Here is a 19,510-nt window from a genome sequence, read left to right as displayed (position 1 = left end):
AAGTGTTGTTTGGCTCATGGGAGAAGACAACACTTTCATATCCTTTTTATTCCTTTCTATGCTTATTTATGTATTCATATATACACCACCTTTCATATAACATTCTCTGTATACATTCATAGGTCAGAAATGCCCTGTACCAAAACTCAGAACAAGAGTAAAATGCCTTAATAGAAATTAATATATTAATATATATATGCACACACATTTATGCATATATAATATGATTATGTTGCAGATGCTCATGGTATGTAATCTTTTGCTCTGTGGGCATACCTGGGATGGGATTCTGAAACTAAATGCAATTATTTCATGTTTGCAAAAAAGGTTAAACATACTATTAGCAGGATTCATTGTCCACCCTTGGCAAATGACCTGGGTAAGGGCACCTATTAAGATGAGGATGCCTATGTAAATTGTTGGAGGTGAGGAAAGGGATTAAATTAGAGCAGTCTGTAGGACCTTTGCCCAAAAGTGGTCATGTTAAAAAGGATAACAAGCATCAGCTGGGTTAAACAGTAACCACGGGGCTCCAGAAGGAATTTTGAACTAGAGAAGGAATTAGGCTGAAAACAAGCAGGGGAGAAGCATGAGAATTCTTGGAGTGGAAACAGCAACAATCAAAACCTGGTTTGACACTGCTAGAAGTCACCACTCTTACCCACACCTCGGGTATGTCTGTATGCATGAACTTGTGGGGTACTTTCTCACCCTCATGCACATCAGAAGATTGTGGAGAGCAGCTACACGTAAAGCTGTAGCACCCACATCTCTGTACATGAGGGGTTTGCGCGTAGAATGCCTCATGCTCCCATCAGAGCATGTGTGCATTTAACCCACTCCTCCTGTGAGAAGGTGTAGATCTGCATACACCTCCACATGTGTGTATGATTAGAGATCCTTGGGATTAGTTAGTGAAGAACATTTTAAAATTTCTAGGTGCTTATTAACATTTTTTAGGCTTTGGGTTTGCGTTTTATCTGTTATATTACTGATACAGCACCTGAATGAATAGTTCTCTACTGGTTAGTTATGTGTAGTTACACGTAAATAGACAGAGAAGCATGATAGTGAAGGAAGATGATCAGAGGGAGTGCCAGTTCCTTGTAAAGAAGCCTTCATAACAGCTGGCGTATCGATTACCTCCTCTGGTGCACAGCTGGTCCTGCATCTGTGGAGGGGGTGTTTCAGAGATAAAGGTTTCCAACTCTTCTCAATAGCACCACAAAATGTATCAAGGAGTGCTGACTGCAGGTGGTGGCTTGGGAGGTTGGATAGTCTTTAAAAACAAAAGTCACTGTACATGTAGCACAGGGCTGGCACATGTTGCCAAGGGAGATTGTGGAGTCTGTATCCTTGGAAGTGTTCAAGACTTGGCTATGCAGAGCTGTGGCTGACTCAATCTGGTGTTAGTTAGTAAAATAACCGTTTTGATGTAGAATGGATTAATCTGAGTGAATTGAGCAGTTTTCCTCTGGTACAGCAGGTAAACTGCAGAAGATGGGGGTTGGGAAATAATTCAGAGGTGGATTACAAACTGGATATGTGCAGAGAACAACGGGTGAGAGGGAGGCAACCCGTGAAGATCTGCAATGGTCAGCCAGGTCCGGATTTTCATATACAGTGTATGAGAGTGACAGTGGTATTTGCTGATAGGATTAAGGTGGCAGGCAATGTCTCTGTGAAGGAAAGTCTGAGAAGGAAAGGCAGAAGTCGGCTAAAGAGATAAAAGAACTAGGATGAAATTCAGTAGTACAGCGTGCAAGATTATGGTTGGTCCGACAGACTAGGAACAAGAAATTCTGATGTAAGTTGGAGGCTCATCAAATGGAGATGCATTGAGTATTTTGACTAGTCATGTGAATTTAATGACAACTCAACTGAATCACAGTAACCATCCATTGACTGCTCTTGAGTCATGGTAAGTATAAATGAAATTTACCCAAGTGAGCCTCAGTGGAGGAATACTACCTCATGTTTGCTGAGCATAATGTTAGTGTCTGTGATTATGTCAATGTAGATGTTTTTATCTACAATGTTTTGTAGTGGTAAGCAAGGGAGTTGTTTCTCTAGGATGTATGAAAACATATTTTCTGCAGAATTAATATTAATGTTATTGCAGTACTCAAAATCTGGGAAGTGTGTTTGCAGTTTTGGTCACCCAGAAGGTTAAATTGAAAGAGGTGTGTACAGATGGTGACTACTAGAATGATCAGGGGAATGAAGAACATGTTTTCTTGGAAGAAGCTGTAAATGCATAGATTACTGAGCATAATGAAGGCTGAGATAAAGGAGCTATCTGGAAGCTAAAGGGTGAGATTAGTACAAGAACAGGGATGTAGGAACTGGTCATAAATAAAATGAAGATGTTGAACTTTGAAATGGTTTATGTGTTGAGGTTCAAAGCAGTGGAATTAGTGTTGTTGGAGAAATATAACTCATTGAGAGCTCACTTGAAGAGTACATCAAGGGGTACTGCATAATGGTGGTACTCTGCTTGTGAGATCAGCTGCCAGAATCTGATGCTCTAGGAGATACTGGTTCGTCTCATCTGTTTCAGTAGGACTTGTACCAATTTTGTTTTCATCATTAGTATGAGGATTACACCTGTGTAAATCAACTTTAGTAAATACTTCTTTCTTTATTTCTTCCTATATTTAAATAGGAGGTTCAGCTGAGGTAAAACCAAAAGTTATTCATATTGAATTTATTTTATCATTGTCTCTCTCTTGTGTGAGTTTCAGATATATGCAGGTAACATAACAAAGAGCTTTTTGTCTTTTATTCAAATGTGTCTTGTGGAGGTTTATAAAGTTGTTTTTGTCTGAAGCATGCAGGAACATGTAATCGAAGTGATGCCATTTTCCCTATACTATTTCAATTTGCAGCAAAATACCACAGTTAAATAATTACTGGCAAGGCTTTTTCCACTTCTCCATTCCTCTTCTCTATTTTGACCTTAACCAGCTGACAAGCTAATGGATTACATGTTGTTTTTCTCTAGTTTTTCCTGGATAACGCTGTGAAAGCTTTTCCCCCAGTTCTTAATTCATCAAATACAAGTTTTCCTAATTTGAGTAATCAGACACGGTGGTGTATACAAAACAACTGTTTTTTCCTACCGGTAAGTTCATTTTACATTTCTTTGTTTGTTTACAACTATTATTCTAAATTGAATGTCTCTGGATCTCTTGGAAGTTAAACAGCAACCACTTCTTAAGACTGCTTCAAAGGCTTGTTTTAGCAACTGCCTTGAAAGGAAGTGGGAACATAAAGGCGGTTAGTACTTCTGAAAACAGGTGTTTTAGTGAATGTCAGGTTAAAATGCAGGAAACAGCCTGATGAGAACTGTAGCTCACTCATCCTAACCAGAAGGTGTTGTGAGATGTCAGGAGAACACACAGTGGCTGTAAAACAGACTGCACTGAGCAAGGTCCAAATGCCTGTCAGTGAGAGAACAAGGTTGGCCTGGAGACATGGTTCACAAGCAACAGTGGTAGGCCTGAAAATATTCACCATTTTCATTGTTCACCTGATTGTAAAATTGAAATCTGTGATCAGCAGACTTCTGTCATTAATGCGTATTTGATTAAGAGGCAGGGTGGGAGGGAGGAAATACAGCATTCATATACCACCAGGTAAACAGTGTAAAAAAGATCTGAATTGATTTGAATAAGATGTCTTAGTGTGAACAAAAGCACAATGGCACATGCAAGAGGAGGGAGGACATTCCTACAAAAAATGGGATCTGTTTCCTACAAAGCAACAATTCTTAGAGGGATTACAAAAGACCGGCAACTGAACATAACAAGCTACATACTGTGCCAAAATAGGTCAGCAGGCTTTGGATGAAAAAGCAGGAGGCAGCAAGAGGAGAAGGGAAATTATTTTGTCTGTATGTAGAATTGGTGGCACCAGGACCACAGTGGTGTGTGCTGGTTTCCATAAAGTTAGAGAATCACAGAATCAACTAATGGCTTGGTTTGGAAGGGACCTTAAAGATCACCCAGTTCCAAGCCCCTGCCATGGGCAGGGACACCTCCCACCAGACCAGGTTACATGAAATAACTATTGGCTATGTCAAGATAAACACTCCTAGACATACCCCAAAGCAAGATGTTAATTGGGTATAGAACTCTTCTGGAAAACAAAAAAACAATAATTGAGCTAACTGTAGCACTTACAAACTTCCAGCATCTCTTTGATAATGTGACAGTAGAGCACAAGTTTCTATTTCTCATTTTCAAATTAAGTAAATTAAACTTGGTACTGATCTGCCTATGTTCCCGCTTGGCCCTGACATTAAGTTTTCCTTGTTGTCAAAGAGATAATGCAGTCCTTCTTCCAGACTCTATACATGGACATACTCACAAGCACTTAGAAATAAATTGTTCCTAAGCATATATATATATATATATATATATATATTTAATTAGCCAGTTCTTGGGTCCCCTTTTTATCTTACTTGAAAGATGGTGTTTGCTTTGTTATTATTAAGTTCTCCAACAAGCATCTGGATGATACATTTTTCATGAATTATATCTATTTTTAGATTCAACCCTAAAAAAAAATATCTTGGTGTGACTTTTTCCTGTGTTTTCATCTTTAACTAAGATGCTTGTCAGCTCTTCCTCTGACTAGCACATTTAGAACAATTAATGATTTATAAGTTTGAAACTATTAAAATTCATTCTTTCATCAAAGAAACTTTGTCTTTGATAAAGTGGCACAACAATTATTTTAAAATGTCATTTCTGATAATAATTAAAAGTTTAGATTGGCAAAAGTATTTTAAATTCTTTTTCCCTTGTTTTGTTGATTAAACAGCTCTCAAATGCACATTATTTTCATCCTAAGGCATTGCAGAAGTTCTAGCTTGAAAAAGCTGCAAACTCCTGAGTTACTTCTTATCCTTAGAAAGTTTTCTAAAAACCTGAAAATAAAATTCTTCTCATTTTACTGAATGAGATATTGAGCATTTAGGCTGATGAATGCTTGTTTCCTTAAATTGGATATCGGCCCCTTTTATCTGTCTTACCTTTAAGCATTACTCATGTAGATAAACATCCTGTGATTTATAATATTGGAGCTGACAGATCAGTTGATGACATAATCTAAAATTAGTGAATAACAGATTTTTGAATTATTTCAGCCCCACTAGCATATAGTTCATTTGGAAGCATATTGAATTGTTCTCTTCCTCCTCTAACCCTAAATAACTTTTCTCAGAAAACCTGAACCTCCCCTTGGGCAACTTGAGGCCATTCCCTCTAGTCCTATCACTAGTTACCTGTGAGAAAAGGCTGACCCCCAGCTCCCCACAGCTTCTTTTCAGGTAGTTGTAGAGAGCAATAAGGTCTCCCCTGAGCCTCCTCTTCTCCAGACCAAACAACCCCAGTTCCCTCAGCCGCTCCTCACAGGACTTGTGTTCCAGGCCCTGCACCAGCTCCTGAGCCCTGCTCTGGACACGCTTCAGGGCCTCGATGTTCTTCGTGTAGTGAGAGGACCAAAACTGAACACAGTGCTCGAGGTGCGGCCTCACCAGAGCTGAGTACAGGGGGACAATCACTTCCCTGGTCCTGCTGGCTACACTATTCCTGATACAAGCCAGGATGCCATTGGCCTTCTTGGCCAGCTGGGCACACTGCCGGCTCATGTTCAGGCAAGTGTCAGCCAACACCCCCAGACCCTTTTCCTCTGCACAGCTTTCCAGCCACTCTGCCCCAAGCCTGTGGCGTTGCATGGGGTTTGGTGCTTACTAGAGTCTTACATTGCAATACACAATATCAGAGCTGATGTTCTTAAATGTATGCCTGTGCCCCTGTTCTATCATCCAGTCTACCCACATCTGAAATCTTTACTGAAATTTTCAGTTTGGTCTATGTATTCCTATGGAACACTAAGAGGGATTTTATTCCACTTGGAATACTAAATTTCTTGGTCCCCATTAAACTGTAGGTTTGAGACTGCCTTTTGTTTGCTTTTTTCGATGGCAAAGTAGTTTCACAAGTTGGTTGCCCTATAGAATATAAAATGGATGCTGTTACTTTTATAAAATGCTAAATTCTGAAAATATAGTGTGACCTCCTGTGGAACACAACCATAGGAGAAATTTTATTTTTCTTGTTTCTGAAGAACATTTCTTTCTATTACTTCAAGCATATCTGCAAGGAAATTATAATAATAGCAAAGATTTATATGGCGGATCAATTCTGTCTGATGGGCACTGAGAAAATTACTCTTAGTGATCCTCCAGAATTAGTATACAGTGATTCAGGTTATGTCAAAAGTACTGTTATCAACAAATCAACAGTAGTCTGAAAATAACATAACTAGAAATAGAATGCTTTGTAGTTTAAGAAAAGATAATTTCCTTACAAGATGCAGGACTGTAATTTTCAGGAACAATCTTTGGCAAAGGTGTGCTCCATGTTGAGGACCAAGATAATGATTCTAGTGGGACTGTATTATTTCTGTTTTAGCATTGATTTTGATGCTGTAATCCATTTCCAGAGAATATTAAGAGAAAATCTTCTTTTTTTCCAGGAAAGCAACTTCAGCCATACATATTTTTTTTATAAATATGACATAGGAAAGAAAAGGCTTTTTTTAACAATTGAATGTATCCTTAAGTAGTCATAAGTCAAGAGGATTTGACATAAAGAATTTTTAATAGGTATATTATTCATAGGCCATGTTTATCACCCTATATTCTTCATTTCTTAATCATATTTCAAGAGTCTGTACAACTGTGTATCTGTGAAGTTCATAACATCTGTGTATATTGCAACAGTTTACAAATACTGCAAAAATGGGCAATTAAATTGTTTTACAGATTTTCAAGCATTTTGACTTTGATCTTCCCGTATGTTCAGCAATACATAGAGGGTAATTATTGTATTCAAGCATAAGTGTAAACCATACAGAGGCACAGGAGTAAATCTGTCATTATGCTGGCAGTAGCCTCTTGCAGGAGACTTCCACACCAGCAGTGGTGTCCCACACACAGGCACTTACTGATACACAGATGAATAAATCAAAAGTGACAAAGAGCGAAAATTAGTAAGCATAAATCAGGAGCATAATCTGGATTCTCCCGAGTTTAGAGTGAATTTGAGCCTAATGAGAAAAGGGGTCTATTTTATGAAATACCAATATCTGATTTTTATTGACCATCTATAAACCACAATGTCCCATGTACTATGATTATTTACACATTGTGATAGATAGCATGCTTAAGTGGTCAGTTAATATATTTTTTAAACTAGTCTAGGCACTTCATTATGTGTGATTGCCTACTCAACAGCCGATTTTAAATATTTACCACTTTATTTTCCTTTGCCAGTATTTTATATACAGCTGCATATTAGGGCTCATTTCCTGTTCCGTTTTCCTGAGGATAAATTATGAGTTGAAAATGGTGATAATGTTGATTGCATTGGTGAGCTACAATGTTATCCTTCTGCACACTCATGGGCCCATGCTGGATGACTACAGCAAATTTATGTACGCAATGGCACCTCTAAAAAGGTAGGCTGATGATTCCAGTCCTTCAGAAATGAATGTTAATGAAATACCAGCAATGGAAGTTCTTAAGTCAATGAACAATTTTTCTTCTATGTATTTGGCTATATGTTCTACAAGTCACAATCTAAAATCATTATTGTGTTGCTGTTAATACGTGATTTAATGTTTTGCCCAAGAGCATTAGAATAAAATAAACAAGTCTGGGCAAGGTGCATGTATCACATACTATAGGAAGTACAGTATGGATTAATTTGCATCTTTGTAGGAAGGGGTATTAGGGAGATGTGGGTTTGAATGTCGTTAAAGCTCTTAAAGCATATTTGCTGCAAGCCAAAGAAAATCAACCTTTCCAGAACTAATATATTGTCTTATTACTTTAGAAATGCAGTCTTTGATATTGAAAAACAAACAAACAAACAAACAAAAAAAAAAAAACAAAAAGCAGTAAACCTATAGTTTGTATGCTTTTTTGCTGCACATGTAAATTAATATGGTAAATTTTCAGTGAGGCTTCTGAAGTCTTTGTTATAGGTGATACTATGGAAGACCAAAATTATGACTTGAATTTGATTTATTGCTGTATAAAAGGTTTTTTTGACACATGCAATTTCTACCTCATCTTTAAAACAAAGAAGTGATTCTCTCATATAAGTAAACAACGCATATGCCACAACACAAAGTCTGTATATTCAGCATAGAATTTCAGTATCATTTTTCCTCTGTTCGAACTGTGCCAGGTCTTTAGGACATCCGTGGAAAGAGATCTGAATTAACAGAAAGCATGTTGTTTCCTTGAGCTTTTGTGTAAAGATTAAATGAACAGAAAGAAGTATTTATATTTCTGTTGCCTTATTGAAAAGGTTATCTGTGTGATGGAATGGAGAACCATGTGACAGGTTACATTTATGTGCTTCTGGCAGACTTGGTTTTGCCAGTTAAACTTGTGTGTCTGTTGGTTTTTCCTTCCTAAATCTCTCACCAAGGTTCTTCTTTCAGTGTCATTAGTATCAGAGTGCTAGTGCAAACTGTTTCCCATTACTTCTAGTGTCTTTTCCCACAGCAGAATTTTTAATAAACTATATAAGATCTATCTTGTACCTTCTGTAATTCTGGGTTGAAAAGTTATCTTGGAAGTTAGTTGCCTCAGTTTCCATTTGTTCACGTTATTTGGATCCAAGGTGAAACTTTCCATTATGGAAGTATTACATTACACAAAAAATCTCTTTTTAATCTGCCTGTGTAGAATAAGCAGCAAGTGCTCTCCACTTGTTAGCAAAGAAGGATATTATTTTTAATAAATCCTCATCGTAGTAATAGACTTCAAAATGTAGACACATTTGCACAGAATGTAGTAGAAGGATTAAAATTTCATTATAAAAATAATATTTTATCAAGTAATAAATAATATCAAATTTAAATGGTCCTAATTTCCATACCAGAAAGTAAATTGCAGTCTTTTCCATATTCTTGTGCTAAAGTAATTTTATTTTAATTTCTGAGCAGCTTGCTTTACTTACGTTTTTATTTTATAGGCCTGGAGTACTAAAAGACCTGAAGACAATGGGCTCAGTTTCTTTGTTTATATTCTTCATCACATTACTGGTTTTGGGTAGACAGGTAAGATGCTCAGTTCTTTTCATCTGCATCAGTAGACACAATATCACCTCCACATGCAGCTTCCCACCTTCTCGGGGATTTTTTAGATTTTCTAACAAGCATCTTTATTCCTTTCTGCCCCACACCCTTGCAACGGAGTGTCAGAAGCATCTAAAATGCTATCATTTCCTTTAATGCCTTCCAGCATATCCCTACAGCTCACCAGTAATGCCACAATAGCTGTCGTGAAGACTGTAGGCATTATACTGATAGTGCACTGTGACTATTGCTTGTCATGCTGACCAATATTGTCTCATAGCTTCCTAGTGTGCTCCCATCTGTCTGCATCCATCTGCTGTCTCCCTAGTTACTTAATTACAAGCTATTTTCTTCACAGTTATTACCGTTTGAGGCAGACACAGAGACAGTGTAGCATGCACACAGAAGTGTACCACATACTGAGGCCACAGTTATACTGAAACTATTAACCGACAGGAAACTCCTCTTTTCGTTACCCAGTTGTGCTTTTTCCAGTACCAACATGATGTGGGTGGTCTTATGCCCTTATACTGGAGAGTAGAGGTCAGGGCAGTTCTCTTTCCAGGTCCTCAGGCCAGTCTCTGATCCATGACTAGGAGCTCATCATGCCAGGAATGAGACAGTGCACAAGACATGGCTCTGAGATAAAAGAGGCAATCCGTGTGAGGTCTCAAGAGCAGCCTGTACAGCCACAGCCTGCGGTAGGATCCTTGGGAAGGATCTTGTGTCATACTGTCCTTAAATCTTTCCTTTACATTACAATTCCACGGAACACAATGACTGTCATTTAAATTGCCAAGCTGGCCCTCCAGGTTACTAGATAAAAAAATCCTCTCTGGCAGCTTCTCCAGTTTTTGCTGTAGGGGAACATTCTTGAGTTTCAATAAAAATCATCAGCGACCTTACTACCAGCACCGTACTGGATTTGGCTCATTTGATGATAATAGCAGAGAGCAGGGCTGCAACGCAGCTACTTCCAGTCAGAAACGGGGATAAATGCCTCAGAGCACCAGGGAGTCCCTGTCACCCAAGGTGTCAAATAAAGGGGTTGGGTGCAACATCAAGAAAACATAGAAAAGGAGCATTATCTTCAGTAAGCAAAGAGAGTATTTCTTTGTGGGCTCAGTCACGTCAATAAGAAGGTTACTGTTTTGCATACTGCAGCAGTGTGGGCATGTTGTACTCTGTCATGCCTATTGAGAAATGAGACTCTAATGTCAAAAATCTTTGTTTTCGGAGGTGTAGGTTCAGGATGCTCATCATGATACTGTTTGCTCATGGCTCTTCAGTCTGCCTTTGATTTTTCAATTAATTTATTCTCCCTTATAAAGAAAGGAGGAAAAAGCCCTGTGTTTTCAAACATTCTCAAGCAAAGTCTAAATGGTAACTAGAAAATATTATGAACTAGTTTTAATACATACCTGACCTAAGATCTGCCATTTTAGGTTCCTGCTAGTGACACTGACTGGTAGTAAGAAGATAAGAACAGAGAAAGAGGAAGCCTCTCCTTCCTGCAAATAGCCTGATTTTCCTTCCTGCTTTGCCAGGATCTTTGCCAAGTCCGTGTCCTAATCCTACTGTGAAAAGAAGTGGGATTAGAGGAGGGAATTCCTAACAAGCAGTTTCTCTGCTGCTTCTGGCATGGGCCATAACCTCTGGCATTAAGCTGCCCACTGTTCAGTTCTTCTCAAGCCTACTTTTCAATCTACTGTGTTTTTGTTTGTTTGTTTGTTTTTTGTTTGCTTGCTTTGTTATTATTGCTATTATTAAAAAAGGGGCAAGAAGTGCATTCACCGGACACACTGCTGATTTGGACAGTGATGGAAAGTTGCTTTCTATCTGTTCTGAAGTTCTAGCTTTCTATCTGTTCTGAAGTCCTAATAATATCTACAGTTGTTTTGTCCCTGTAATAGTATAAAGGCTTAACAGGGACAGTGTTTATAAGGATAGGCAACATCTTTAAGATATCTTTTAGATTAGTCGGTTAAATAAGAAAAATAGGAAGCTTTTGGATAGATTTTTTTTTTCTATTATTCATGTTGCCTCTTAGGTTTTAGACAACCTTTCAACCTTCACAAATTCATCATAAGGAATAAGTAAAATTCCCATACCCAAAAAAGCGCACAGCATTTGGCAAAATCTTACACTACATTTCCACATTAATAGTTACCTACTCTTGCACCTCCCCTTCAGGAGAAATGATGAATGGCATTTATTCTGCATGCTTTTCCCCTAGATATTGGACATCTCATCTCAAATGTATTTATGGAAATTGGAGGAACCCAGTACGACATTACTCACCAGCATCTACTTAGGCAAACAGAAATGTTGATTCAAAGACCATTTTTCACAAAATGACAGCAGTCTCTGACGTTGCAGCTTGTGTTCTCAAGGACAAAGAAACCTGGGAAATAATGTTCCCAGCTCTCATGAACAACAAAAACCATGGATTTAGTAGAGATGTTTTTATGGCCAAGTGCAGTCTTCCTCTCACTGTAGCTCTTCTGATTGAGCCTTTTCCTACCCCAGCACCCTCTTCCACAGAGGGTAACATACAAGTCATTTCTGTTTGCTATCACATGTTTTTGACCTTGCAGTTAATAATTTTGCCTTTCTCATTTCATAATATCTGCTTATTTTAACAATTCTGAAGACAATAGCCACTTGTGAAAACAGTGTTCTTTCCACTTCCCTTTTCTTTGCACTGGTGCTCCTCTGCCTCCAGAGTGAATTACGAGAAATTTCATCTAAACAAAAAAATGAGTGCTTGCAAGCCCAGCCCTGTGAGCCTGCAACTGCTGGCCAGACAGATGCCTGTGCTCACCCAAAAGCAGGAGAGAGAGCATGCCTCTGGCCGAATGGGGTTGGAGGGAGGCAGAGCTAGTGTATCATTACATGTTATATGAGTAAACTTAACTCTCAGGTTCAACTAATACTCTTAGCTGCATAACCAACATTCCTACTGAAAGACGTAGTCCTTCCTCAGCTACTCATTCTTATCTTTGTATGTCCTCATTTGTACTGGCACAGCTGTCTGCAGCACTGTGCAGTGGCCCAAAACAGGGACTTGATCTGGCTTAAAAATTAACCCTGGAAAAATAGTTGGTTTTCAGCCAGATCCATTTCCTGATCTGGTTTTATGGTGTGGCTGCATCCATGCTTGTTCCAAAAGAATCAACATAGGATGGGCATGAGCAGCATGAAGTGAAGTTGAAGAAAGCAGAACTGCTTTTTTCCCATGGTCATGGCCGTGTAAGTTAGAACCATTCCCTGGCACAGAGATCGAATGACACATTCCAGTCTGCAAGCATGCCATCAGAGTTCCTGAAACAGTCTGGCAGCACACAGGCTATATATTGAGAATGCAAACTCTCTACCCCTGCTCAGGCATTGCCTGGAAAATGCAGGTGGGCATTAGCTGGTCTCTATATGGAGTGTGCTCACATTTAAGCCCTGATGAGCATTAAGTCTCTCTTATGACCCATTTTGAATTACTGATATTGATGTAGCAATGTGATTTTTTTTTTCTCATCTGTATCTGATATTATGTATACCTTTATATACTCTGTGAGTTGAGCAAATACTTTATTTTTCCAATGATTTATTATACTGGGCTTATAAACACTGAAATTCACTGGCTGTTCTTTTGCCCAGATGTTTATAGTAACTTTCCTATTCTGTGAAAACTGCTTATTTGTAGTCTCTCTTCTGTTTTTTGCCAGCTTTTATTCCATGAAAGGGTTATTTTTTTCTTATGTAATGTAGTCTTTTAGAAAAGTCTTTTCTGAAAGAACTTAATGAACACTTACTTAAAAGTTCACTCCTATTCACTGGAGCTGGGGATGTTCACCCTGAAGACTAGAAAGCTCTGGGGAGGCCTCATTGCATCCTTACAGTACTTTTTCAAGCTTATAAAGAAGATGGAGAACAACTTTTTACTCAGGCAGATAATGATAGGACAAGAGGGAATGGTTTTAAACTAAAAGAGGTGAGATTTAGATTAGAGGTTAGGAAGAAATTCTTCACTCAGAGGGTTCTGAGGCACTGGCACAGGCTGCCCAGAGAAGCTGTGGATGCCCCAGCCCTGAAAATGCTCAAGAACAGGCTGGATGGGACTTTGGGCAACCAGGTCTGGTGGTCATGGCAGGGGGTTGGAACTGGGTGATCCTTAAAGTCCCTTCCAACCCAAACCATTCAGTGATTCTGCGATTCACATGCCATTTGGCTTCTTTGTAGCTGAAGAGTTGGAGGCATGTTTACAGAGGCAGTATCAACTCTTCCCCATTATATCAGCTATAGCTAATATCTCTCAATAGCTCTTTTCTTTAACATAGCTTTTTCCAGAGTATCTTGCTGTATTGTTCCCACTGGCATCTCAGTTCTTTTCCAAAGATTTGCATTACATCCTTGCCATTTGTCAGTTCTCCAACACTGTGGCTGTTTTGAATAAGGCTACCCACCTCAAGTTTCAGCCCAGCAGCTTTTCATTGCAGTTACTTTAGTGCTGATGACTTCTTGTTGATCAATTTATTCATGTGCTCTGAGAACATCAGAACGTTTATTCATATGCTCTGAGGAGCATCTTCTGCTGCTGCTCTGTGCTGAGGCAGTTTCTCAGACTCACTGTCTGTAAGTAATAGCTGTGAGATGGAGCGAGTCTCCTTAACTTCCTCACTTGAATGAAAACCCCCACTTAATTTCTGTGCAGTGATCTTATCCGCTTTAGTGCTGCCATCACTCTGCCCCTGTGCTGAATGCATTAGCGTGCAAGACTCATGAGCTGCCTGTCTTGACTTTCTGTGTGACTTTGCTGCTATGATGAGAGAAAGTTCATTCAGTTTGTTTCCTCGTTCTGAGGCAAATATTGAAAATAGACCCAGGTGAGTGTTGCACTAGAATTTAAAAATACAGATAATATATTGTGCAGTCAAGCAATGAGACGTGGATTGGTTCTTGTTACCCCCAACTGGTTCAAGTCAATGGTGTTGCCTTGCACAGATGCATGGCAGTGTCTTGTCCTGGAGGAAGCCAATTGCTCTCTAGTGCCCAGAGGAGTGCAGTGTCCTTCACCCCTCCGTGGGTGTTCCACTATGCACGCCAGCTGGGAACTGCTGTCAAGTAAAAGAGAATAAGGTGAAGAAGGCAAGTTTTTGTATCTCCATGATACTGTGCCTGCTGTGGTACAAGAGCCATTCTGAGCTGTTTTCATGGTGATGTGTTGAAAAGGTTTTGTAGATAACGTGTAAATTAGGAAGCAGTCTTGGTTTTCAGATGACTTTAAGGCTATAAAGTTTGAACAGGGTCTTTAATGACATTGGTCTACTCAATTGAGTACATCATACAATCAAAACCCCGGAATTCTAAAGAACTAAGGTAGTGTTTACATGTTTTTAAAAGTCTGAATACGCATTTTGAAATATACCTTGACATTTTTAATTTCAAAACAAATTGTAGAGTACATTCTGCTTTTTTGATGATTTCTGAGTTCTCTTTACCATTTTTTCACAGCCTAAATTTCAATAAATAATAAAACAGTAAATAAATTATTTGTTTAATATTAGATCTTAAAAAAGAAAAAATATTTTGAAGACTTCAGCTTATCTAGTTCCTTTTGTTTTCAATACAGTTGGTACAATGTATGGATACCTAATTTTGATTTTATGCCAGACTTGCAGTTTACTTTTGACAATTTATGCTAATAGTTTTGGCATCCCAGTATTTTATTGGATTTTTGCTGCATCAAGGCAGTTTATTGGATTCTTGCTGCATGAATACAGTTGGTGGCATTTAAGTTTATCATATGTGTGTGGAACTTGAACATATAAATACTAATATAAGAATAAAAAAGACGTTCTGAAAAAATGACTGCATGTATTTTGCATCACGTGGTACATTTTTAATTAAATATCTAAACAGTACCCAGAACTCATCAACCAATTTAAAGAAACCTGACTGCATTTCTCTCTATGCATTTAGTGGAGGCATGGGTTCTCTCTTAATGTTTCTTCATCTTACAGTTTCTCAGAAGATGGATTTTTTGCTTCACCAATTTTTACCTTCATAGCTTTTTGAAAGCTTGCAAAATCACTTTAATACCATCTCATTTCAACTTTCTACTTGTCTTTGGCTGTGATCTCAACAAAATATTTATGAATCATTTTGAGCAGTGGCAGCAAACATCCGATCAGAAGGACTACTCTCATGTTTTTATGTGAACAGTTACTGACTGCTAATAATAATGGCTAGATTTTTTTTTTTTTTTAATGTAAGATTGTGATCATAATCATGTTCTCCTTGTTAATAGCTTAATCTTCATTGAGGCTGCAGGGTAGTGTTAAACCATTGGACTACATTGAAATAGCTCTTGATTTATATCCACTCAAATGAGATAGTCCAGTGGAGTCTTTAATGTAGAAATAATGCCACAGAATTTACCACAAAGCATTGACATTATTGAAAAGAAATACAGAGGGCCCTGGAAAAATGCAATTTAATTCATTTTTCAAAACCTTTTTAATGAAATTGTGTATTCAAAAATACTAATATTCCAGGAATTTTATACATTTCTATATAATGAAAACTCAGGTACAAAAAGAAGAGAAGGATAAAAGTATTGTAATCATTTTTGAAACACAAAAAGAAAACAAACAACCAGCTGACCGGGCCATTTCTTATAATCTTCAAATAATTCCAATTTAAAACTCCCTTGTTATTCTAAAACCAGTAAAGCTTTTGCTGTATGTGTACTAGAAGAAGAAAATGTGTTTCATGAAGAACTGAAAGTATATCACTATCTTTCCTCTACTACCTCATTTTTACCAGACTGGCTGCATAACATAACTTAAAGTTGGTAAAAGTTAGGGTCTTCCTGAAATGTCCACTAGTGTAAGTGGAATTCCGTACTTCAGATAATTTAGACATCATATTAAGTTGCAAAACTGTAAATTGTTTCCATAACAATATTTCATTCGTGGGATGAATTTCTACCAGAGCCTGAAAGTATATATCTAAATCTTCTGTTGGTTAGGGCACCTTGCAACTTTTTGTTTATTCCTGGGCTTTTTTGTAGGCCTTTTTTTTTGGGGGGGGGGGGGAAGCCGTTATAAATTCAATGAAATGTATGCCACATTCTGTGTGCCTGGTTGTTGATTTCTGTGGGATCTGGAATTGTACTTGAGTGAACAAATAATATCCTTGTAGGAGTGATGTACTGTGCTTATTTTGTCTCTTAAACCTGTACTCCAGCAGGACAAGATGCCTATTGTTTCTTTACCTCTGTGTCCTCTTGTAACAGAATGAATATTACTGTAGGTTAGACTTCCTGTGGAAGAACAAGTTCAAAAAAGAGCGGGAGGAGATTGAAACCATGGAGAACCTAAATCGTGTGCTTCTGGAGAATGTGCTTCCAGCCCATGTAGCTGAACACTTCTTGGCAAGAAATCTGAAGAATGAGGTGAGGCATCTCTATATATCCTCTGCTCTGTATGAAGGCAGCATGTTGTGGAAATACCACTCAATGCTGAGTCGAACAGTAGGTCCATACAGTCAGATTATAATTTACTGTTATTTTCATTTCCCCTTACCTTCTGAAAAGCTTACGTTATAGCACTTAATGCACCATAGTACCTTGAAGTCAAAAATGTGAAATTATTTTAATATGCATTAATATGCATTCAGGTACTTTTTTCTTTGTGATTAGAGTGGAGCTGCATCTTTGTTTTGAATTTGCTTCTGGTGACTGGAGACCTTGCTTACTGAAGTGAAAATAAACATGTTCCCTGAAAAAGTGGCTATTTTAATTCTGGAAGAAGGTTCTGAACACTGAAATACCTGTTTACTCACTGCTTATCGACCTAATTCAAGCACCACAAAAATCATCCAAAAGACCCTTGTTGACTTCAGCACAGTTCAGATCTGCTTCTAATACTGCTTTATAGTTTTAATAAAGAAAAGAAGGATGAAAAAATTAAAAATATTTAGAGAGAGTAGCAGTTTCTAGAGATCTTAAATGCAGTTGTTTGAACTGCATAAAAAAATCAATAGTTCCAAAACCAACAAAAGAGGGGAGAGGGCAGCTTTAGGGATTCATTTTGATCTCCTGAGTCAAAATGGATGATGTTTTCCCTTTGGTTTCACTGTGGTTTGCGTTAAGCAGTACTATATCATACTTTATTATCAGTACTTTAGTATTACCTGCAAATATTTATTTGGTAGCTAATGTCAAATGAAAACTACTGTGGGGTTCCTTTGAATCCAGTGAAGACCTTGGCTGAAAACCAAGCTGGCTTGGCTCCAGTTTAGCACAGGCATTAAACACAGCAAATCGTCAGGAGACTGCTTTCTCATTTATGTGCTATTCCATCTCAGCTCCCCAGCAGAGCAGCACCATCTGCTCACCCTTGTATTGGCAGCTGGATTTATATTGTCACCCCTCAAGATTCTTGGGTTGGAATGAGCTTTAGTAAATTTGGTGAAGATGAAAAATTGTAGTGTGCTGATCTCTCCAGTCTATCATGTCAGCTGAAGAAAGAATGGTTTGATATGATTTTAGTGGCATCCCTCAAAAAAAAAAAAAAAAAAAAAAAAAAAAAGTAAAAATCCAACAATCTTGAGGGGTTTTGGTTGTTTGCTTGTTTTTCTGCATTGTTTATCTTTCAAGACAGTTTTCAGAGAGGAAATAATCTTTCAACTTCTTGGAAATGTTCAGGAATACAGGCATCTGGCATGTCTTCAGATTTGTTTCAGCTTATGCAAGGATGTGTCAAGCCTTGAAGGACATTGTGTATATGTGTATGTTTATACACTCAAACATATGTTGGAACAGATCAAACCTTTACTTTCTTTCTTTGGATATTTAGATAATCAGATAGTGAATTGAAATTTGTCTGTCTTCCCTAGTGGCAAGCAGTCATGTTAGTATGTTCATCTATATTCTTTTCTACTGAAGATTTTGAGATGAATATTAACCTAATGGATGAGTAGTCTGTTTCTGAATACTGCTTGCCCTCCTAGAGTTTTGTGCATGCAGTTGTATGAAGGAAAGGGAAGACTAAGTATGCTGCTGAATGAATGCAGCAGGAATGAAAGGGGAAAAAAATGTGGATGAATGCTAACTGGGAGCAGTGGGACTGTACTTTTAAAAGACCAACAAAGGTCTTTTTATAACAGGACACATGTTGACATGATATGGTAGAAGCAAAATTATTTCAAAGCAGGCAAATGTAATAAAAGTCTGCTTGCTCTGTCAGAGCCTCCAGAACTGTGTTTCTGCTTATAGTCGGTATGCTGGGAACCAGATAGGGTACTTTCCAGGTGACAGACAGAACAACAAATATAAAATGAAAAGCAGGAAACGGGGCCAGGATTAGATGCATCTTCTGTGACTGACCTCTGCACCCTACTCCTTCGTGCTGTTAGCATCCAGCTTCCCTATGACTAAGAAGTAGCCAGGAGCATTTGTGCTGCAAGCTAACTTGCAGGCACATTACTGAGCTGAATACCTGGCAAGAGGAATCCTGCTTCATTAGCTGCCGGACAGAGCCAGCAGAAATTATGCCCCAGAGAAGCCGACCTCTGTAGCTTTTCACGAGTCATGTGGAATGGGGACCAGTTTGCATCCTTCATCCTGAGAAAGTCTCTAAGCACTGGAGAAGAAGAGGGGACAATAATGAAAGCCCAGCAGCAGAAACTCAGGTGTTATAAAAGGAAGAATAAAAAAAAAGGATTGACTGTGGAAGAGAAAGATGTTATTTTTGTTGAAATAAAGCCATTCCTTCCTGGAACTGTGCTGCATTTAATTTTCTGATTAAATATTTTGGAGAGTACTCTTTCAAGAGAAGTACTCATAGGAAAATTAAGACACCTGATTGCCACAGCCTTTATTATTATGAATGATTGCAATAAACTATCTGGGAATGCCTGCTTAAAATTGCTTGACATTTATTGTGACAGCCACAATTACTACTCGTGGCTATAAACAGTGCCATTTGTAGTTTCTGTGCTGGTACTGTGTTATACAGCATTAGTAGGGATGGATATTGCCCCTTGTTAAGAGAGGAAGGAGAACAAATGGGACACTGCTGAGCTTCAGCATGACAGGTGTTCACATAGAACTTTGTGTATTTGTTTTTGAGGTGGAGGAGAGGAAGGAGTAATAACTCTGGTTATAGATTTGGGTTTGTAAATGTAACACTCAGGCATGCAACCCTTTTTTACAGGCTGTTTGTCCCCACTGCATGGACAGCCAACAGCAGAGCACACTGACCCTTTCTGTGTTACAACAGCACTTTTATTTGAATTTCTGCTCCTGTTTTTTTTTTTTTTTTTTTTTTTTTTTTTTTTTTTTTTT

At 38.2% G+C, this 19,510-nt stretch overlaps 1 protein-coding gene across 2 annotated transcripts in view; it reads left to right on the top strand.

Annotated features, from left to right (window-relative positions):
• The window catches only part of ADCY2 (adenylate cyclase 2), a 205,666-nt gene that overhangs the window by 171,671 nt on the left and 14,485 nt on the right, over window positions 1-19,510 (top strand). For both annotated transcript variants that reach the window (XM_035319663.1, XM_035319664.1), the window contains exons 17-20: window positions 3,005-3,124; window positions 7,346-7,530; window positions 9,060-9,144; window positions 16,457-16,615. In XM_035319663.1, coding sequence (XP_035175554.1) covers window positions 3,005-3,124; window positions 7,346-7,530; window positions 9,060-9,144; window positions 16,457-16,615 — 549 coding nt within the window. The remainder of the gene's footprint in view (window positions 1-3,004; window positions 3,125-7,345; window positions 7,531-9,059; window positions 9,145-16,456; window positions 16,616-19,510) is intronic.

Source organism: Oxyura jamaicensis, chromosome 2 (genome assembly GCF_011077185.1).
Source record: "Oxyura jamaicensis isolate SHBP4307 breed ruddy duck chromosome 2, BPBGC_Ojam_1.0, whole genome shotgun sequence".
NCBI classification, from domain to species: domain Eukaryota; kingdom Metazoa; phylum Chordata; class Aves; order Anseriformes; family Anatidae; genus Oxyura; species Oxyura jamaicensis.
This window is presented reverse-complemented; position numbering and strand designations above follow the sequence as displayed.